Source organism: Anabas testudineus, chromosome 23 (genome assembly GCF_900324465.2).
Source record: "Anabas testudineus chromosome 23, fAnaTes1.2, whole genome shotgun sequence".
Taxonomy (NCBI): Eukaryota; Metazoa; Chordata; class Actinopteri; order Anabantiformes; family Anabantidae; genus Anabas; species Anabas testudineus.
Window position 1 is genome coordinate 10,923,304 of NC_046631.1, and position 23,914 is coordinate 10,947,217.

Genomic DNA, 23,914 nt, shown 5'->3' on the forward strand with positions numbered 1-23,914 from the left:
AGATCAAATACACGTAATAGGTCCTAAAAAGTATGAAATATTTGGAGGAAACATAGTTCACGTGTGACTGGGTTGAGTGAATTTTATGACATTTATGTAAGTCAACTATAAAATGGTGCTGAAATAAGGGCACGGCAAAATGGTCTCAGTACACAATAGATAGTGTAGATATAAAATCATATTAACACCAGTAACAACTATAACATCAAACATAAAACAGTTCACACTCCTTAGAGGGAAGTGTCATTTTCAGAAGCATCATCTGTACATTTTGAATTCACATCACCCCTTGTTCTACTATATACAAAGACAAAGAAGCACTTGCAGGTCCGGGATTACTGATGTTTTAACCTCGAGCAAAGTGTTTGCATCTTTACAGCAGAAAGAGCAGAAAGTCAGATCACTAACTTGATTTTTAATGTGAACAATGCTGCTTACAGTGCACCTGCAGTTTCACAGCTGAAGAGTATTTAAGGTGAACAAACACAGTCTCAGAAATCTACATGCAATTTGCATATGATCCATTAAAAAGTGATTAGCAGTAATCCATCAGCCGCTCACTAGTTACACTCTTAAGCCTCAGTGGTGATAAAAAGAACAAAACACTGCGAAACAATGGGATTAAAAAATTATTTTACAATTAAATAACTTCATGCACAGTGGTGTAAATATTTCCTTCCAGCAGCCTAAACCAACACAATTCTTCTACTGGCATCACACCAAACCTGAGGCTCCATGTGAAGCAGATGCGTTATGAAACAGCTGACTTGGCTTTAATTGCCAAGTGAAACATTTAATTTCTCCCCTGCAGACAACCTCTGTCCATTAGCTTAGCTTGCTGCCTTCAACAAAAAAAAACCTTCCACATATCCGACCGTACTGGGATAAAGGCAAACACTGAGTTAGGATGCAGCATTGATATTCATAAGGTGTACATGACTGGACTAAGGTATTGAAAAGGTTAATAGAGTGCTCATAATCTATTCTTCTCTAAAGATTGCTTTGTCCCAGCCTGGAGGAAAAGCTCAACTAACAGAACAAAAGAGGAAATGAGGGTATACACATATTTGCACCACTGTCATTTTGGACATAGACCAGTAGAGCGAGTAAATACTTTACTTGCATCTTTTAATTTCTACACCTCAAGTCTCTGCCGTCATTTGGGCTCGACACTGTAATTTCAGCCCACCGTTCGGTAGTCGGCAATGGCACCCGTGATACGTCTGCATTGTGGTTCTCTCCGATTCAAATGGCAAGTGAAAAAAAAAAAAAAACGACAGATGCAAACAAGCATAATCAGTTCCCCTGAGAAGCTGTTGCTGATGGGTTAAACAAGTGCCCTGGCTGCCAGCAGCCATTAGCCACTGCAGCTAGTGCCAGCCCTGACAGGGCATGGGGATGTTTAGGACTCAGAGATAATTTGAAAAAAGCCCTATAATTGGCTGCGATCTGTCTGACAGCTTTGAGTGGAAGTCCCCGGGGTCTCTATATCGATGAATCTTCCTGATTTGAGAATGAAATCTCGCAAACCCTCCACCGGCAGAATGGAGTCCATTTCAGAAATCTAATGGTTCTTCCTGGAAGTTGCTTAATCCTCAAGTCTTTAAACTCAGAAGATACTGTGAATCTGCTGAGGTGAGCTGAGAGGGATAAGCTACGAGGGAGTGAGATGGGTTCAACAGATAAAGGCACAATAAAAAGAAATTCATAATAAAAGAATATTTGAAACATCTTCAGTTTAAACAAATTAACAGTCTCTACAAAATGGCACAAAGGAGTTCAGTACGCTTTAAACTATCCAACTCATCTAAACGTGTGCAAAGTGGTTAGACTTAAAGTCTGCTAGCACAGACAACGGTTAGATACAGATACTGTACAACACCACATTTGCTGCAGCAAGGGAGTGAAACTGTGACATTTCAGTTCAGTTGCAAGAGCAGAAGCTAATGAATGTTTCACAAATCTACTATCTTTAATGAGGTTGTGTCACTGGAGCAGAGCATGATCAGACAAACAAACAAATGGGAGTCCTGCAACACGGCGAGTGTCGACTTCACGTCCGATGACGAAGCACCCTCCGCCGCGCTTTACATCGACTGACACCTCAGCTGTGCCACACTATAAAAATCTTACATTTTATTATCAGAATAACCAACAATAAACAGCGCTGCACTGATTCTTTAATGACGTGATCAATGCTGTGATGTACAGCCTGTCTGAGACTGCCAGGAGAATTCACTGCTATCTTTGTTCTGCTTAAGATGAATACGAAAAACTCCACACACACACACACACACACACACACACACACACACACACACACACACACACACACACACACACACACACACACACACACTGTACGACCACTGATCAAGCTGTTTATTTCACTCACGGGGGAGTAAAGCTTTACAATTTCTGTAAGATAACTCTCTACAGTGTTGTGTATGTGTTGATTTTTCGTTAAAAATCCAGAGTGGGATTTCATTTTGTTTGTTTGTTAGTGGACCATTGCAGGAGTCTGCCACTGAGCTGCTGTTTAAAGGGGTGTATCGATGTCTGAAGGACATTAATGTGCTTACTGCGCTACTCTTAATGAGGCAGCACTCTGCCACTGAGGCCACATTGGTCCTTGATGATAAAGCTCCTCAAAGTTCCTTCCTTCACGGCCTTAAGAGTCCTCTCTCTCAGTTGCTAAGAGTATCTCCTTCCTACAGTAACGACTTTGTGCTTTATTCACACGAAGAGGACCACAAACATCAGAAACCCCTATTAAATTAGCAGGGAGGAGTGTGTGTGTCTATTAATTAGCGACTGCATCCCTCGTATTCAGTGCTCACTCGCTCCTACTAAGGCAGGGAGGAGAGGACGGGCATGTGCTGTCACCGAATGGCAAGAAGACAGATGATCATAATGCATGGCAGTGTGGCAGATGCTGACACAAGCCCTGTCACAATAGAGTTGGTCTTAGCCTCAAGTTCTACCAGTACTATTAGTCACTCGGTTCCCTCCATCACTCTGCCGCAGACAGCCGAACAGTGCCCAGAGAAAATAAATGAATCAATAGGAAAAACAAAGATCTTTTCAAAGATTTCACAGCAACACAGGCTGCAAAGCAACGCTCACTCCATCTGAGTACTCGCTAGATAGGGTGTCCTCATTCAGCGTGACTAAGAGAAATTGCTTATAGAAGTCCTTCTTAAGTCTTTGGTACAGCAAGTTGGTCAGGAACAGTCGTAAAACTCCTTTTAAAGTTTGTGAAGTTAATTGATTTATCTATGGATTGATGGATTGACTGTTTGCACAACTGTCACGAGGAGAGAGCTGTAGGACTTCTACTATAATGGAGTTCAGTGAATAAATAATTAAATAAAAACACTTGCTCAGAACATTTTGCACCTCCTGCTCCACTGTTTGACTTACATGGACGTTGTGTACAAAAATATTAATTAGGACTAAAACTTTCACCTCGACAAAATGAAACAAGTGAACAAAGCATATCTAATTGTACTTTCCATCAACCCATTGATCATAATATTAACCTGCGACACAGACGAGATTGTCTTGTGCTCATGAATTGATTACAGGTTCTGAACAGGCAGCACAAAGGTTTCAGAGGCGTATGATTACCTGCCGCACAGTCTTCATGACTGTGGAGGGTGGGAGCTCATTATGACATCAGAACTGACTGCGGATTAGTCTCTCTTTATTTTCTTGTGTTCTTTTCTAAAACTGTTTTCATTTGTATTTATTTTTCTAGAACCTTTCAGGCATGTGCCTTCATGTTTAGTGGTCTGCACATAAATCACCTTGATAGAAACCATATCATTGTTTATAGCATCACATGGGACCTACTGGCGCCAAGATGGGCACCTGTTTGTTAAATCACCATCTGGCTCTGCAGAGAATTTGGAAATAGAGTTACGTGGACAACAGGAAACAGGACGTCAAAATGCAGCACAGGAGTGGTGTCTCCTGACAAATTACCCAGGAGGAGCATAACTATGGCTCGCAGCCATGCTGCATTGGACATGCTCAGCTGTCACAGCAGTAATAATAAAACCGCTTTTATTTCCAATTAAAATGTTCCTAATGGCATTGTGCTTGCATCGATTTCTCTGCAACGCACTGTTCAGAACATTTACACTGGGGAATCTTAGGGGATTTGGATTCGACTCATCGCACATTGGCTCCAAGTACAAAGAGGGACAGATAAATAAACAGCCCGTAAGAGATGTATACTTATGCATGCTGTGTGTATTTGAGCATGCCAGAGCAAAGCGGCCTGCTTTTAAATGTTTTGCTACTATCTCATATATTGTAGCTGCACTGGGTGGTCTCCATCTCTCTTACCTTTGTTTTTCTGAACTATGGAAATATAGAGGAACGATCTCACCACCATCACTTCTATTACTTGACAGCTTCTATTCAACATTCAGAATGCAGACGAGACTATTCTTGGCTTAAAGACAACCTCTATATTCTATCTGATCCTGTCGCCCACCAATCTTATTACATTCTCCAAGAGAAGTAATACAGAAATGTGTAATACACGAGAACACGGTGCATACAGTTTTATGACACCTGCACACACCCACAACTCATTATCCAAATGTACCATTTTGCAAGTGTTTTGACTGACATGACAAAATTTTGGGTAAACATTCCCACAATTTAGTGAGCAGAGTGTTTCAGCACAGCTGGCAGTTACTGATACAATATAATCATCTAGTACATGTAGTACACAGAACCACATGATGAACACGACCTGAACGAGCAATTTTACATTTGTTAAATGTGAGATGATTTTACTTAAAATGATAAAACTGCATGCATGTTTACCAAAACATGTTAGTTAGCTAGAATATTCAAAATTACCAACTAAATAAAACTACTTTCCTATGAACCCTCAGCTGAACTTTGTGCTAATTGGCAAATGTGCACATGTTAACGTATTAACTAAGATGAGAAACATAAGAATTAAACATACTAAACTGCATGTTATTGTTTCCTTTGTGAATCAAAAAAAGTTGCACGAAGTTTGGATATTAGAAAAACTGCATCTGGGAAACTTTTCTTTATATACTCAGTATCAACATATTTATGACTACTTATATCCTTATTATAGATGACTAATAGAAAACATACCATGGTTGCAATAACATTTCCCTACAACAATGTACAACAATATAATGGCTCTTAGCTGCAGGTTAAATCCCCATTTCACCTGATTAACCTCAAGTGTCCACTTTTACTAGTCCTTTTATGCACTATTTTTAGTCAATGACATTATTTGAAATGTTTTAATCTAAATATGCATTCTTGACTCCTTTCGTCTTAATGGTTGATTTCACGGTTGGCTTACCTCCAGGTCACACAGCTGCTGAACTACAGCTGGAGAAATAAGTTGTAGATTTGTTGAAAATCAGTCATATGCTCACATAATGTGCAAAGAGTCAATAATAGATTAGAGAAAAAGGGAGAGACACCCAAAAGGCAATCAGGAGTCCATATTAATTATGCTAATGATTTGGATTTGCTACTTCATTAACCACCATTTTGAGCTGGGTGATCACAGGGGTACCTCCACATAAAGTCTCCTTAGCAACTGTGTAGAAGAAAACAGATGAGACACGAGTAAAGTTTGTGTGTGTGTGCACATATCTTTGTGCATGTATGTATGTGGGCATAATACATGCACACATAGAGACGTGCTAATTACTTCATCTGGTAATTACTGTGGAGACACTCAGCAATCAATTAGGTGCTATCTGCGGGAGAGGATGGAACTGTATGTGTTTCAATTCCAACAGCTCTGTTGAACCATATTCGTACAGTGTATTTCAACTGTCTAACAAATCATCCTCATTTATTTTATGTTGTCGTGTCCTATTTCCTATTTACATCAATACATTGGCTGGATAATTATTTGAGGAAACATTTCTGTTACAGTTTAAAAAAGTAAAAACAGCAGATGGGAGCAGAGTTCAGCTGAAGTCGAGTACAGCTTACTCAACGTTTGTGTGATGAAACCCCAGCAAAGCTGTCATTTTTGGGACTCATTATACCACCGGTCTGCACAGGACATGACCACTGCGCCACAGAGAGTGTAAACATGATACTAAACTAATGATCCTATGCAGGATTAGTGCCTTCATAAAAGTCCAGGAATTGTCCAGGGAGCTTGTATAGCCTGTGGAAAAGCAATTCACTGACTAAATGAAAATGTGTTGCCAGGGCTTCATTTCACATCATCATCCTGAATCATAGGCTTTCTTTTACAGACATCAATATTATTTCACGGCTCAACAAAGACAAAGAGGAAAATTTTGTTTTTCCCTCCAAAGAAAGTCACTACAGCCACAAGGAGACCTCGGTTTTCCCTGGTCATTCACCTTGAAAGTAATTTAAATGAGCACAAATAAGATGGTACGGCTGATGCTGGGGAGGAAAGGCTGTCAAAATGTGGCCAAGTCATTTTATCTTGATGTTTTCTCACACTGCAATAATTGATTTGTCTTTGTTCTCTGGCGTGAGTATACAAACACGGCCTAGAGAGGCATGTGTCTGTCTGATTAACAGCAGCATCCACCGAGCTTCTTGCTGTGCCTCAGTCTGCAGCTTCCCCGCCTACTTGACAGGACCTGGTGCAACCCCTCAGTAACATTTCTCTGCTGACTTCTCCTACTCGTCTCTACACCATGGACAGTGTTCAAACCTAAATAACTATATTTTTAATTCTAGTCATGATCCCAGGTTTTCCAAAAATCACAAATGTGTCAGCTGAATGACAGGCTAAAGGGAAACGTGTGTGAAGTAACATCTATAATTTTCCTTTCCGATACTGTGATGTAGCTATAAAAAGTGTATGTTGAGTGCTGAGAGCATGATGCTGCTGCCGCCATCATATTTCACTGTAGAGATGGTATTAGCCATGTAAGGAGGAGTGCTTGTGTTCATCTGGCCAAAGCATTAGAGACCAGTCTTTTCTCAAATCAGATCTTGTGGTTCCTCATCCTCACAAAGTCCTTTAAATGTTGTCACATGGTCATGGTCTCCACTCAAAGTGGCTTCCATCTAGCTCAACTGATGCACTGCTGCTCATGTGGTCATCCTTCTGGCACCTTTCTGCTGAACTTCTTCAGAGAACTTCTGAAGTTCTTTTAAAGTCCCCATTGGCTTCTTGACCATGTCTGGTTACTCAGTTTGCCAGAAAGCAAACTGTAGCAAGAATCCTGGTGGTTCGTCTTCCTGTAATTGAGGTCACTGTGGTCTTAAGAAAACCCAGATATTTAGGAACGGTTGTACATTCACCAAAATGTCTGCAGACATGTCCTTGGCCTTCATTGCTGGGTTCTTATCCTGACTTGCAGTGTGAAGGAGGGGATCACAGCTGTGAGCTTTCTAAACAATGTAATATTTACTTTGTTTGCTGTAGGTGGACAATCAAACTTTAGTTTTTGGATGTATACTACCAGGAAAAGTGCTCTTGAACATATTTAAGAAGAGTTCCCATTGACGAAAGTACTACATGTAAAAAAACAAAAATCCATTTAGAGTAAAAAATTTTGAAAAATCTACAGACTCCAAGGACAGTTTGTACTTTGGACTTTGTACTGATCTTGGCCCTTGCAGGTGCCGATTATAAATAGTATGGGTTGGGATAATTAAAAAGTGATTTTAGTTTGTTTATGGGACATATGTTACACAAAATCAACTGTAACCTATGACAGTACTATTATTTCCTGTGGATAGCGCTCCATTTTCCCCATTAGAAGTGACAGCCCTATTAGAACATGGGAGCTCATTTGAATCCCGACTTTCTTACAAATCTAGTGGGAATCAAAGTCAGTCTGTGATTCCTAATGGATCTGCTTGGGGCGTTATATTGGTGTGACAACAAAGATTAGATTCTGTTTTTTTTTTTTTTTTTTTAATGTGTGCTTAAGTTCAGAAATACTGATTAGACCGCCCAAGGCTAAGAGAATACCAAAGGTAACATTTGTCAAACAGCATAATGTCCCTGGAAAATTACTTCACTTACTCATCTGATATTATGGTCCTGGCAAAATGTTATGAGTTATCGTTGTATATTAAAAAGACTAGTTTATAAGGAACATTTATACAAGTGCCAGATTCTGAGTAAATTAAGGTATTTGTCAGTTGATGTTGATGTCAAAGGACCGCTGAGTATTTTTCAAGAAGATGAATTATTTCAGCAACTGTAATGCAGCTCTACCTTTTCCACCATACACAATTATAGCACAGGTAAACATTAATATGTTAGAATCTGTAAATGGCAGCACGCCATTAGTAAACAACAATTTGATTATGGAGGACTCAAGTGTAAATGTCTTAAAAGGGCACTAGACACCAAGTTTCCTCCTGACTGCTACATCCAAAGTTAATTTAAAAAAAGAAGGTGCATACATGACTGCCAGACCATAGATTGTATTTATGAGCCACACACAGACAAATTTACAGGATGGGAGATTTCAGGTAATGGCAGAAGGCTACCGTTGGTAATTTGCCATGATAATCTAAAGCAATTAGTTGCTAATGACCTGTTTTTCTTGCTAATTACTTAACAGACCCCAAAAATCAGGGTAATTTGTCTAAATAAAAACATGGGCATAGTAAAAAGAAATTCTGAATGACAGAACATTTTTGTACACATTTTTATTTGTTTTACAGACTTTTTGTCACAACAAAGTCAGCAAGAGCATCTCTTTTTTTGTCCATTGCGCAGTAGTAATTCATTTGAAAGCAACCAAGAGAGGACAGCAACCATTTCATAGCGTAAAAGCAGAGGCGGTTTTGACATGCAGCAGAACAGGCAGGGCTTCTAACCAAATCCAAGGCAAGGAAATAACTAACAGCTCCCACTTTAAGGTCCAAACCTCCATTTACCCATCATTCGGAGCCCCCACAGCCCATCAATTACAAAATACACAAAGACTGCAACATAAAGGGATTTTTTTTAATTTTCACTCCAGGGTCGACAAAAATGAACTAAATTCTAAAATTCCTCACCCTATTATGTGCGGTTAGCATTGCTTCAAATGGGATTCAGGAACAGATTTTAAAATTGCAACATTCAAGTATTCCTAGTTAGCCAGCATGGTGATTGGTCGAAGAATACAGAATATTTCATGCATCACCAACGTAAAATTTGTCAAAAACAGTTTGATATGCAAGCGACACAGGGCCAAGTAGAAGACCTCTGGACCTCTTACCTAACTTTTGCAAAATTTCAAGATTGGTCTAGAGGACAGTTTGGTCTATTTAAAAAAGAAATGACAGAGGAAGAGGCCACACATAATGAAACGTAAAGTAATGAAACTTCACAACTTTTATTTTCAATCTATCTAGTATATTACAGTGCAATTGCTGTTCATGAGATTAAGCCCTGGTCATACAATACTTGTACTGAAGTTGTAAAAAATATGAACACACTATTGATCTATTACCGTCTTATTATAGATGACTAAAAATGAGAAATGTGTGTGTAAGTGCTAAGCTTTGAGTTTACATCATAGTCTTGATTTCTAGTCTGCAGTGTTTTAGGATCCATGTGTGAGAGCGCTCCCCCAATGCTTTGTTACTAAGGGAGACATAATTGCCAGGTCATTCTGTTAAATGGCTGCAAACGGAGGCCAGAAGAGAAAATCCTATCCCAAAAACTTGGGGAAAAGAAAAAAACAAAAACAAAAACAAAAAAACAGTGTAAAGGAAAATCACCAGACAGACAAAATGACCGTCCTACAGACAGACAAAAGCAGTGTTTAGACAGAGGTTGATCAGGGTAAAAGGGATGCATCCGTCTTCTCTCAGGGGACCACTGCATCCATCTGTCTGTCCGTTCACCCACCTGTCCAGCCACCTCCCACACTGTGGTGTCTACTTGAGCAAAGCCTTTACAGCCTCGCTCTGGGCAGCTTCAAAGGGACTGATGCCGCCCGGTCCTTTCTGGTCTTTGTCAGCTCCCTGCGGAGGAGATGAGACATGAATATTAAATATGCTTAGTAGGTGCATAAAGATTTACATCTGGTCAGGGGGTAAAGTGAGGAGCCCTGAGTCCATATCCCCTATGATCCTTTGCAATCACAATGATTCCAAGTAGCAAGGACCCACATAACTTAACTTAATTTTTGTGTATTACTGGTCATGTTTGTAGCACAGCTAAAGAACACCGATTAACAGTTGACAGAGATGTCTGAGATGAATACTATACACTATTTATAGCAGCTGTGAGGGTTGCCACAGTAGTTCCTAGGCCTAGTACTGCCACTCAAGCTAGACACAGAAGAATGATAGAAAAGACAAAGTGAAACAGAAACTAAAGTTAGAAGCATGCAAACCTCAAACCAAAATGTCGGCATCTGTAATAATGGAAATAACCAGTTGCCCATATAAATGCTCAAACCCGTTTTTCTTGCTGTAATCATTTCCCATATTCATGCTGTCCACGGACTGGCACTTTCCTAGAGCTTTTTAAAGGAATTGATGGAACAAAAATGCACTTAAATGTGTATTTAAAAATAAAAGAGTTTAGCAACTTGTTTTAAACCAATCAAATATATATTAAGTCTTATAAATCTAAATATATAACAAATATAAATATAAATCTCCTCTGTGTTTCCCGGATGCCGTTTCCCAGATGATGTTTCCCTACTAAGTGGCAGACATCAAGTCAAATTTGTAACAAAATGTATATTTTGGATAAATAAATATAATTTATCATAAATATCAAGGGAAGGAAACAGTAAATGTTCACATAGTATTTGATATATTTGGCAATGTCAAAACAATTATTGAAAAATCCCCCTCTGTTTGAATTGCACATGGGAGCTAACGTCAGATATTTGCATGAAACTGAGCATTTCTCAGCTCACACCCTGCTGAAGCTGGGTGTGAGCTCATTGGGGATGCAACCAGATCTCTTTAAAAATGAATAGCAGCTGTTGCTGGCTCAGCCTTTTCATTCTGTACGTGTGAATGAACTGACTGTACTGGATAAATTTGCATATGCAGTAGTGACTGGCTTTTTGTAGCCTTGTGTTTTGATTATAAAGTAGGTTGAACCATTACTACATTACTTTTGAAGTCAAAAATAACACAAAAACTATTTTTTTGCATGTTGCAATTAACCACATGTCAAGTATTAGATCTTTATTTAAGATTCCTAAACAATCAGATAATAGACTAGATGTGGTCACAGGTAGGGTTGCAAAGGTACGATAACCATCTGAGAAACCACATGATATCGCAGCATACAGTATTACACAACAACAACAACAATAATAATAATATGAAGTTATAACAACCCATCAAAGGGTGAAAACAGTTTAGCACTAGTGGTTAAGGTATATAAAGTATTTACAGCTTTAACACAATTAAAATGTATTAATATCACACAGTAAAGTACTCCGTTACAGTTCTGCATTGAATTGACTGTTAAGTACTGTAAGTATTATCATAACAATGCACTTCAATTTTTTAATTATTTTAAAACAACTTGTTAAGAAATTGAGTGGGATTAGAAAAGGTTAGTTCTGGATTATATTGTAGTTATCAGCAATGTGCCATGGACAGCCAGCTGTGCCAACGGGAGTGTGTATGACCACAGGTCCTTTACGAACTGCCACTGGTATGTTAAAAAACAAAACTTCTGTCACTTTTATTTTCTTCCAATTCTGTCACTAACCACTTGCCTGTAAGACTATCTTTATCCAGACAGCATATATAGAACAAAGTCAGACACCGAGCCACAAATCCATTTGAGCTCTGAGGGATAACAGAATGAATGTGAAAGAGATGGGAGTGAACACAATCATTTGGATTAGTCAGGACAAAAACAAACTTAAAAAGAGAAAGAATGACACAGGCAATGTGTTGAATGCACATTTAGTGACAACAGATTTCATGGGCAAAGAAGGAGTGGAGGGGCATGTAGTGGAGAAATGTCTCTTTGTTTGGCTGCCAACTTTAGTCTCTTAGTAAAGGGCTTACAGAGCCAAGGCAGAGAGAGTCCATTGTTGCGTGAAGAAGCAGGGCATCAAAAACAATGTAAACCAGTTTAAGTGTGAAGCAGAAAGAGAATGGTTGTCTGGGTGCAAATTCTTTGCCACAGGAGCAACAGAGCACATCCTGAACAAGAGGGATGAGCAGGCAACCTGTCAGATCTACATCTCTAATTAGTAAGAAAATGAAAGGCAAAGTAAAGAGAGGGTACTGTCAATTTATTTTGGAATTTTCATATTTCATGAATGCACCCGTCAACACTCATGTCAGATCGCAGCTGTTTAGCATTTGAACAACGAAAACTCTAGTGACCCAAGTCTTGTGGTCAGTCAGTTAGTCTTTAAAAAGGTCAGAGTATAAATACCCTAAGTACTGTATTTGTATAATCAATTTCACGTTTCCAGTAACTGCTGAGTCATTTGCGTCAGGTACCTCATAGCCAATCGAGCTCTCCATTCTACTAAGTTCAGATGAGGACAGTAGGTTAGGAGTGGTGCTGCATGATTGGTCTAATCTCAATCATGGTTTCAGCCTATGCAATTACATAACTGCAAAAGACTGATTTAATAAAATATCTATCTACATGACAATCTTTTCTGTTTGTATGCATTTTATTTTTTCGGTATGCTTTGCACCCAACTTGTAAGTTGGTTTGCATAAAAGTGTCTTCCAAATGACTAAATATAAACATCTACAATGTTATGAAAGAGATAATCAGTCAGTTTCTGTTTAAGGAGCAGTGTGTTTGGTCTCAAGGTCACATGAACTTCAGGTGTGCAGTGTTGCCAACGTCCTTTGATTTTGTTAAATTTAATTTAAAAATAAATGTAACATCACTATTCAGGTTTAATCCTATGTTTAATTATACACAGAATTTAGTAGCATGAGTTAATTCCAGTGTTTGGAGTCCCCTATTGATAATATATAATTAATATGTGTATTGTAATTGAAACCAAGTCAATCTCATTATGTTGTTTATTATATAGCAATCGCAATATTGTCCGCAATGATTAAAATAGGACTTTTTCACTAAACTGTGCAGCTCTAGTAAAGAGGACGCTCTCTCCCCACTCCCTTCTTTCACCAGCTCTGGGGAAATCATTAGCAGCTGGTTCAAAACCATACCCAGTAACTGACTCTACATGCCTCATTTAGATGGCAGGAAACAGCCTTACACCTTCACCCTATCCCTTTCACCATCAATACTGCATCTGCCTGGAAATAAAGAAGCCCTCTATCTGAAAATCTCACAATTACATACTTTGTTTACCACCCTATCTGTCAAAACAATCACAATGAGCATTCCCATTGGTCACCACTAACCTATACTAACTTACAAAGTCATGTAGAGGGTCTTGCATAGATTGACAGGTATTGCTGGTACAGTTGAAATAATAGCTCTGGCAGTTAGTCCTCCGTATTATTGCCTCTTAGGATTCACCATGCTATTCCCAAAGGACATCCAGCTCAGAGGCATACTGCTGACACTACTTACAGTAATGAGCTTTCCCCAACTTCAATAATGACCACCTCACTGTACGAAAATTATCTAGCCAAAGAGAAGCTAGTGTCCAAGTGAGTGCAAACCTAATGAATAAGACAAGACTCCCTGGGTGTCTCCAGTCAAACAGGGATGCATCATCATCCTGGGTCATGGAGCTATACAAAGCAGCGGTGGGTCTGTAATGTATAGCCATTAATCTGCCAAAGTGTCCATTACATTTTCATTATGTCACTAGCGAATAGAACTGAAAGGTCTCACAGGCCAACAGCTTCAAAAACTCAACCAGAGCATCACTCAAAACTTATCTAAAATTAAATGCTTGGATCAGAATATTGACCTGCTGGCAGCAGTCAAACATTAGAGACGTGTAATAGGGCAAAGGCTATAACACCTAGCAAAAAGGGGAAGATCGATACTTGTATTGGATCAGGCTGTGTCAGCGTGGGCTCTGTTGAAATGAAGGCGCTAGGGTAAGTTAAGGAGCTGCATATAAACTTCACCGTGATGAAAAAAATATATAATTAAATAATTATCAATAATTTTAAGTATTTTTAGGCTGACTTGAATTTAGAATTGCAATGCTTAGTCAATTCATTATTAATAAACAGTAATATTTTTTAAGTCTTTTTTGAGCATAAATGCCAAATATTTACTGGTTCCTATTTAATGGTTTCACACACTGTCCTCCATAGAAGAATAGGATGTGTGTGTGTGTGTGTGTGTTCATGCCCTTTTCATTGTTGACCTAAGATTAACTGCCTGACCTCTGCAGGCATAAAGTACTCTTGGCTAAGATCCTAACGCTGGGTTGCCTATTGTGGTTAAAATTATTTTTCATAATTCATTCCCAACAACAACACAGCACTTAAAGGGTGGGGTGCAAAGGTCAATTCTCCTGAAGTACTAGGAATCCAAGCCATTTTGTCTGCCAACACAACAACGTCCGAGAGTCCAATTCTCACATTTCAGTGTTGTTATTGGGCTCCTGCTATCCATTGCAAAGTGGTGGCTGTAGTGCACCGGGTACTGCCAGAAAGAGTGGATATGTAACAGCACAGTCAATGGTGTGGCTCTGGGAAAATCTATTCATCACGTTAAGACACATGGTAAGTTTTCATGGTTGTCAGGGATAGATGGATTGAGATATGGTTTCTGTGGTGACTGATGACCTTCTTGCTGCATCGCTGTTAATCCTTGTTGGTACTCAGTGGGCAAATGTATGTTCACTCATATCTGCGCTTCTACCATAATGCCTGCACAGATGAGCCATGGCTGTCTGTCATGTCTCTTATGAAACCACAGTCAAGAGCCTTAAAAGAAAACAACCCGCCCAAGGCACTTTTATATACACAGCAAAAACAGTACTAGAAGGGTAGCAGTTGCCCATTTTAAGACAAAGACTTCAATAAAGAAATTTAGATATAAAATATCAGACACGCAAAAAATAATTCCACATTTTCTCAATAGAAAATTAAGCTTATAGACAACAGCTCATATTTACATATTAGAGTTTATGATGTGAAAAAACAAATGCACAAAAACGGACAACAAAACAATAGTTTGTGAGTACAAGTTTCAGTCAATGATGTACCTACTCAGCCTTGCCAAACAACTTTTATAGCAGAATTTACAGAGTAGTAGTTATTTTCTTCCTGTTGGCACTGGCCGCTTCCTTCAGTTTATCTTTGAGCCAACAAAACTGATGGCCAGCTGAATGCAGTAGTCAGCTGCCCCAGCCCTCACATCAGTCGGCCGGCCGCCCGCAATTGGCCAGCAGCTGGCCAACTGATGTGAGGGCTGGGGGTTGAGGCTGTATTTATGAAAATGGGTCATTAACACAGCTGGTGCCAGCAGGAATAAGTGAGTTGTGGAGTACCACCTAAGTGTCTCTCTAACCTAAAACCATTGTTTCCCATACACAGATTACTATTTCCTCTTCCAAACGTCTGCTTCAAAGTGCAATTTAAGCTGAACATATTGAAATGTCTGCCGGATTGATGCATATGTAATTATATAGTGAATAAAAAACATGCCTAATCAGTAGTGTGACTGAGCTTGTGAATGCCCCCTCCACTGTTCTCATTACTTTTGTTGAGCCAAGATGATGCTACCGTGAAACAACTCTGCAGAGGAACTTTCACTTACCGTGCCTCATTTAGCCGGCTGGTAACAGACAGCTGCTCACTCATCCTCACACCCCAAATATCTATCTCTTCATCTCCTTCTCATATACACATCTCATGCAGCTGACTTTGACTGTAAACCATATAAGCCATCGACATGACATCATGCAGTTTTCTACGTCATAGGTGCCAGAGTGGTACTGACTTTGCACCAATACCTTAGGTTTCAGACAAAAGAGTAAAATTTATCAATTTTTATCTATTGTTTTTTCGGCATGTACTGTGCTTCACAATTATTAGACGTTAAGTTGTTATTTTGACCATATAATAATTTTTATGCATATATCTTACTGCAAGCTGTATAAACTTGAATGCTTAATGGATTAATGCATATAAGGTGATGGGTATTTGATTATGAGGGAGGGTGTGGCCTAAGGAGATCAACACCCTACATTAAGGTGTGCATAACTATTAGGCAGCCCAAAAAAAGGGCCAAGAAATATGATGACAGATTTTTCCAGGGTTTTATGGACTTATGAGATGAGAGTGACTCTTGATGGACCAGATGGATGGGCCTGTGGTTGGATCAGTAATGGGCACAGAGCTCCAGTTTGACTCACATGCCAGCAAGGTGGAGGTGGGGTACTGGTATGGGCTGGTATCATTAAAAAAAAGGGGGGGGGGGGGGGGCTTTTTTTTGGTTGAAGATGGACTTAAACTCAACTCCCACACCTACTGCTAGTTTTTAGAAGACACTTTCTTCAAGCAATAGTACAGGAAAAAGTCTGCATCTTCCAAGAAGTGATTGATTTTTATGTAGGACAACGCTCCATTGCAGTATTCCACTGTGTAGCTAGCTAGTGAAAGTCTTACAGAAGAAAGAATAATGACATGGCCCCCTTCCTCACCTGACCTGAAACCTATTGAGAACTTGTGGGCCCTTCTTAAACAGGCAATTTATGGTCAAGGAAAACAGTACACCTCTCTGAACAGTGTCGGGAGGCTGAGGTTGCTATGAATGGAAGGCTTATGACTGTTATTGAAAAGAAGGGTGGCTATATTGGTCACTGATTTTTTATGTGAGGAATGTTTTTTTGGTACATTTTGAGTTTATTGTTTTCACTTAAAGAGATGAAAATAAACAACTGACATTTTCTGTTTTTGTTTAGTTGCATAATAATTCTGCACACTAACAGTTGCCCAATAATTGTGCACACAAAGATATAAGAGAGCCAAAATCTTACTTTTACTTCCTTACATATTCAGGTTTATTAACATTTTTGATTGACTGAGAGCACTGTATTTATTTAATAATAAAAATAATTCTCAAAAATACAACTTGCCTAATAATTGTGCACACAGTGTAATGTGAAAACTCAGCTTTCTCTAAAGCTAGACAATGCTTGTTTGTTTCTGAGTTCACATGCTTTGCATCATTATACTGTGGAAGTGAAATGACTTTCCAATAGGCTTGTCTTCCACTTTAAATGTATGGTGCATGGGCTAAAATAAAAGTAATAAAGGCATAACAAATTATACCCAATCAGGACATTTTAAGCTATGCACGCCAGTTTCATTCTATTGAAAAAACCTGTTACTGTTAAATGAAGTGCCAGACACAAAGGCGTGGCTCAGAGAGATGCTGAAAAACAAATAGCAATTGAGGCCTCCAATTGTGTGATATTTATTGTCCACAGTTGGTTCCACTGCAGTCTGGCTCATTTGGACTGTGGTGAAACAGAACCCTATTAGCTTAAATGAACAGGAGATTTATCATTTGTATATGACTGCTGTGCATGTATCAAAAATTCAGGTAAGACATAAAAGAATAAGCGCTGGCTGGCCAGCTACAAATGAGATTTTCTATTTCACTTTGATGGAACAGCACAAATCTGTTTTCTACTTTTGGATGAAGTTAGTTGGACCAGACATCTATAATGCCAGCTGTGCCTGCCTCACCATTCACAGCTATAACTGTGTATGAACATAACCATGTACATCTATTTGAATGGGTTACAAATCTCTAAAGGGTACAAGGATGAGGCAGAAATTTAGACTGAGCACCTATGAATGAACCTGCTTTAAAATCACATATACAAAAAAAGCGAATGGCAACAAAACTGTGTGGAGCCCTATGAACATTCCAGCACAGCCTCCACAGGTTAAATGGCCTTTTGTCCAGTGAGTTACCTCATCAGCACCAATGGCCCACATGGAACCTCTGACACATAAATATGCAGTGATGGTGACACCACTGCACTTTTGTATACAGATAGATGTATATTCTTGCATGAATGCATGCTCAAATCAGAGTACCAACCTTTTCTAGCAGGACCTTGACACAAGAAAGGTGATCCTCAAAACAGGCAGCCATCAGTGGAGTGAGCCCGTGTTTGTCTGGAGCCTGTAGGTGGAGCGGGTAGGAAAGACATGAGTGGGAGATGAAGAAACAGGAGAAAGATATAGAATTTTTAGAGAAAAGCTTCACATATCAGTAGATCATAGGCAAAACCCAAATCCCACACTAGGGCACATCCCTCTTATCAAAAAGAGAAAAGAAAAGGAACGGTGGTTGGGGGGGGGGGGGGGTTATTTATCCCTTATCAGGTTCAGGAATAAGAAAGCACACTGCACTACAACACTATATTTATCTCCCATGTCTATGTAGCTGAGCTGGAGCTGGTTATCAAGAGAAATGGAGAATTGCACAAACTTTTCTTGTGTTTTGTAGGACATACTAACTGTATGCTAATACATATTTTACTCATTGGCACCTCAGCAGTGGATCCTGATGGTCAGCTGCTGTGCTTAGACAAACATCAGGCATGGGTCAAATGCACTTTAATGTGTATGCCTTCAGCGTCTTACAGCCATCCAGGTCTAATAAACTGGACTGCTTTCACATTTATCACAAAGTCTTGATTATTGACCATGATAATGTGTGTACTAGAAAGATACATGCTTGTTTTTTTACATGACATTAGGAAAAACTGTAAAGTACAAAACCAGTTAAATGTGGGGTCTGGCAATGCCTAGCTGCTCAATGAGAAAATGAGTCACAGTTGAAATAGCAAAAGATAAACTGGATTACCAGCTAATCTGCTTGTTAAAACAAACCAATGACACTTGTGTGGTCTCGCACTATATGAGGAAGCATGCAGAGGCAATGTAATTTTTTTTGTGGACACTGCAGTCCTAGACAGCCCTAGGCAAATGAAAGCAACAGTGTAAAGTGAAATAGTTACTGTGGCTCTTACATTAATATCTGCTCCCATAGAAATAAGGAACTCCACCACATCTTCTTGACCAGCATCTGCAGCATAGTGCAGAGGTTTCCTCCCACCTTCCAAGGTCCGGTTTACATCAACAGCCTGGAAATAAAAAGACGATATATTAAATTGGCTGAAATAAATAAAATTCTATACTAGCAAAAGTCACGAATATAGAATGAAGTCTCCTTCTGGTAACAACTGCTTTTACATCATTCACTTATGGGTATTCACATGTCATGATACGGAAGTTACTGTGGTTATACCGGCACTGCAAGGGAAAAGCTGTTTGAGTGGCAGCATTGAGTTTGAAAACCATGGCCAGCAGAAACTTAAATAGATTTGACAAGAAATTGAAGATATCTTTTTAAAGAATGCTGAAATCTAAAGACGGAAGCTTTGCTTCATGCATTTTACCGGCGTCAAAATCAGGTACCAAGAAGTGTCAAACTCCATTTCACTCCACATGTCAGTATGTTTATGTGCACTAATTTTAAGATCAGGTCCACCCAACGTCAGACTAAAGCTGAAAACCGACAGAAAATGCCCCTTAGACATCCAAATAAGTCACTTTTCACTATGTATTCTTTAATTCAGACAGTTTGCGTCGTAAAAACGCGTTGTGCTGTCTGCATGTTTTTCACACAGCATTGTCAGTCAGCTATGAAAGAAACGGTGACTGTCAACGAACCACTGGGTCTTTGATAGCTGCCGAGTCTAACTTCCTTTGATTTAAGCAGATAATCATCTGTTTTACTTCCATTTTCGCAATTTTCCTCAACTGAATGCAGCCAGGTTGCTGCTTGTTTTGCCACTCAGTGTGAGGGGGTGTGGTTCCGGTGGCAAAGTGGCATATGTGCACAACCTTTATTAATGTAAAGGATCAGGTAAAATGAGTAACTGAGGAACACCCTCACCAAATATGTTTATACATAAATGACATGTGGAATCTGTTTTCTACTCTATATTATATTTATTTAGGAAGCACAAGTCAAAGACTTTAAATGTAAAGTGATAGAAGATGCTGCTTCCTGACCTTTTCATGCATGTGCACAGTATGTGTTGGAGCTGACAGCTCTCTGAGAGAAAGACAGGTAGGTGTACTGGTTTACATTGTCAAAGCAATGTCTCAACAATGTTAAACCAAAAAAAAAAAAAAAAAAATAGACTGAGTACATACAGTACATGTACCAAGGAAACATATACAGTAAATGGAACATTCGTTAAGATTGAATGTTTTGTTACTGTCAAGAACAGTACGTTTTATGCTACAGTTTTAAAACATGTCAACTTTAAGAAGTAATATCAAGATTTAGAATACTATAGGTTTTTATTTGGTTTTAATGATAGATGCTAGTGGTGTAGCTATTATCATTAATTACATTTCAGTTTCATGCGCAAGTTCGATTGCCTTAAAAACAGGAAATCTATTATTAAACACTTTTAGAAGTTTTGTGTCCAACCACAAAAACTATTTATTGCATCATACGTTGTTTCCTCATTTGCTGTGGTCAGGTTGCTGGTGAAACAACTACACCCAGAACATATCCTGCCTGTCCAAAAAAAAAAAAAAAAAAAAGACACCAATTGGATTTAGGTAAGCAGATAGGTAAGAGCCTCCTATTGGATAATTACTGCATGGATCATTTTGTTTCAGCTGGCAACAAGTTATTTAACACTAACTGATGCAGTGAGTAGCTTCTCATTTCTTAAACAACCATGTCGGAGGACACATCCTGTGGTCGTGGAAAAGATGTTAATCGTTTTTTGTTTTTTTTTACATTGCAGAAGCTCATCAAAACGATACCACAGTGAATGTGTGGCGTAAACAAAGCCTCTTTCTGTCCAACAAAATATTACAGTTTTTAGGGACAGGAAGTGTATGATGGTGGGTAATGGTGCAAATGTAGCACCACCACTGCCTACAGTTGCTCTCATTCACGCACCTTTATCACAAACTGCACTGAAGGTCAATTATAAAACACTGTTGTTGACAGTGCCTGATTTCAGTCAATCTTAATGAATCCTTTGACAACGAATGATGACTGAACCTTGAGTTAACTATACTTTGGTCTATAGGCAAACCAAGTTTAGACCTAACACATATACAGATATATACAGTACTTCATGTCCAACATTCAGCAAATCATATACTGCTGTTATTTTATAAGATGATAATCAATCAGACGTTTACAAAAAAGAAAAACAGGAAAGCTTCTAGCTCCTCAATGACATCAGTGTCTCCTAACAGCCACTTGTACGTTTTGACAAAGACGTCAGTCTCCTCAGAGCAGATTAACGTTATGCTGGCTGTCTTGAAAGGTGTCGCTGGATTTATTAAAGCCGAGCCTCCATCTCCTGTACCCGAGACCCCCGCCCACCAACAGGGTCTAGCTAACATTAGACACTGCCACTCGGAGCCAGGGCCCGTATACAAGGTTAGCTCGCTAGCTACTGGCTAAACTACTCCACCAGCGCGATAACAGCAACCCTATTAACTGAAAACGATAATAAAACACTGCATAATAGTGTTACGTATACACTATGTAGTAATAACCGCAGTCGCTGCTGTTGCTAACATGACACACTTAACGTTAGCTAGCCTGTCACGGTGAATACAACATAACAGCTGATGCTATAGGTTGTGGGTTAGCTAGCTTATCAACAGGTTGCTTTGTGCATAAAGTAGCTAGTAACAATCATGATAACCGAACTGGACGTGTAATGGACAAAACGACGTCTTACGGCTTTTAAAGTAACCTACATTAATATTACACTGTAACGGCCGAGGCAGTTAGGACAACAGTTAGCTCCCTATTAGCGTTCTGAGTGTCACTGTAACGTTATGTCGCTAACTTGGCGGTAAGAGCTCACTGTTAGCACATAACGTTACCGCAGTCTTGACATACTCTGAAATGAAATCAAACTCAGTTTCTTCTAAATAGATAGCCACTCGGCAAACCCTGATAGTTAGCCAACATTTGATTACCTAACTTAACTTACGTTACAATTACCCAACTCATGCTAGCTAGCTAGCCATTTTACTAACTAGCATTCCATTAACTTAGCTAAAGGTCTAACGTTACTTTTCATGAAATTGTTAGCCAGCAACTCGGCGTATAAACCGGTGTCTTACCGCTGTCAGTTTGGATTTGATCTCGTCCAAGTCTCCGTTCTTCAATGCCCACATCAATTCTTTGTCTCCCATCTTCCTGTGTTGTTCGGCGTCTCTCTTTTTTCCTGTTCGTGCTACAGAGCAGTTGTAAAGTTAAATGCTAGTGCTAAAAGTTAGCTAGCTGGAGGTGGAAAACTCTTCACGGTGAGGACGGTCGTAGAGCTCGATTCAATGTAACGTCGTTTTAATATTTAGAGCGCAATTTAGCTTGATTATGCTCGTACCTGAGACCCGATAGGGACTGACAAGGTAAAAATAGGTCCAAAAAAAAGTTCTGAAAGGCAAAGTGGCAGAGAGGGATCCGCCTATCTGCAACCCGGAAGCGGTTCCGATGCCGTTGTTGCCTCACCCGGAAGTTAACAGGTAACACGCTCAGGGGCGAGTTTTGTGTTGCGTTTATTAACATCCTTAAACATATGAAGTTCAAGATTTTAATATATAAATATTTATTTATATCTATAAAATAAATATGCTTTTACATTTTTTAATTTGTGTTGTTTCATGATTAGTGCATGTAGTTAAAAATAGTAGGTCTACTAATATTTATCTAGTGTCCTTAGGTCCAAGGTTTTGGTTTCACATTACCTTTCTTTTAATTTTGCTTACAGTTAGATGTGCGCTACTCACCAGGAGATAGTTATACTCCTATAAATTAATTAACAATAAAATATATACACAAATAATAAATAGTAACCAAGTCAAAACAAGTAACGAAAGTAAATGTAAATAACACTACAGTCAGGAGCCTCTGCCATTAACATTGCAACCGAGCAGTTACATGATAAATAATCATTATTTTCCAGACATGTGGGGAACCAGAGCATTCAATGCAGCACCTGTTGGAAGCAATCTGTACTTCATCTATCTTTTGAAAAACTGTTCAGTCCCTCCCTGATAAATAGAGGAGCCACAAAAACACAACACGGCAAAAGGGGGAGGAAGAAACAATCATTGCTTTAACTTGATCTATAAAGGATCAAGGGCAGAGCAATCAGGTCCAAAGCCATACAACTGCCATTTGCCATAGTGTCACCACATCTGACCTCTGACCCCTTCTTTTCTGGCCTTCTATTCTCATTCTTCCAATGAAGATGAAGTACTATAATCTTTTATTAAAGTAAAGGTAATGATAACACAGTGTAGCAATACTCAACCAGTGGAAATCCTCTTTTCAATTAATATTTTAGTAAAAAGCATCTGAAAAGTATTATTTGTTATTTTTATTGATGCATCACTTTAAAGTTGCAGGTGTTACAGATTGTTCTCATTTTAAATATACTAAATAGTACATCTGGTATTGTATAGTATCTTCACCTATAACCTATGATATTATAATCTATTTGTTCATTTTATTTTGTATTATTAATCTGACTCACAAAAGTAACAACAGCTCTATGTAAATGAATTTAGTATGCTTTCCACCATGTGTACAGTGTCTCTTCAGCCTCTCTATGTGAAATACAGGTGATGACAAAACTGTTGTCGCACTGTCATGAAATGAAATCAGGACTCCCTTGGAAAAACCAATCATCTGTTCAGAGGATGAATAGGACTATAAAAAAACATGACCATACGATGAGAATAAAAAATGCTGCTAATGAGATTCAACCGCTCTTCCATGCTCCTTGTTGTATAGCTGTGCTTTACAACATCCCTCCCCCAGACACCTCTCACCTTTCTCTGGAACAGACCCACACATATTACAGACTGAGCAGCTGAAACACAGGCATTAAAAAACTTTTATGTGATAGTAATAAACTGTCCTGCTAGGGTATATTGCTGATTTTACAGCCAAATAGTAATGAGGACACAGATGATC

At 39.0% G+C, this 23,914-nt stretch overlaps 1 protein-coding gene across 1 annotated transcript; it reads right to left on the reverse strand.

Annotated features, from left to right (window-relative positions):
• Positions 1 to 8,662: 8,662 nt before the first annotated feature.
• On the reverse strand, positions 8,663 to 22,434 carry mtpn (myotrophin). Its single transcript, XM_026363003.1, has 4 exons — positions 22,057 to 22,434; positions 18,909 to 19,022; positions 17,972 to 18,055; positions 8,663 to 9,987 (listed from the first exon to the last, which is right to left on the reverse strand). The coding sequence occupies exons 1-4, from the start codon at positions 22,126 to 22,128 to the stop codon at positions 9,901 to 9,903; spliced, it is 357 nt and encodes a 118-aa protein (XP_026218788.1). The 5' UTR covers positions 22,129 to 22,434; the 3' UTR covers positions 8,663 to 9,900.
• Positions 22,435 to 23,914: the final 1,480 nt, after the last annotated feature.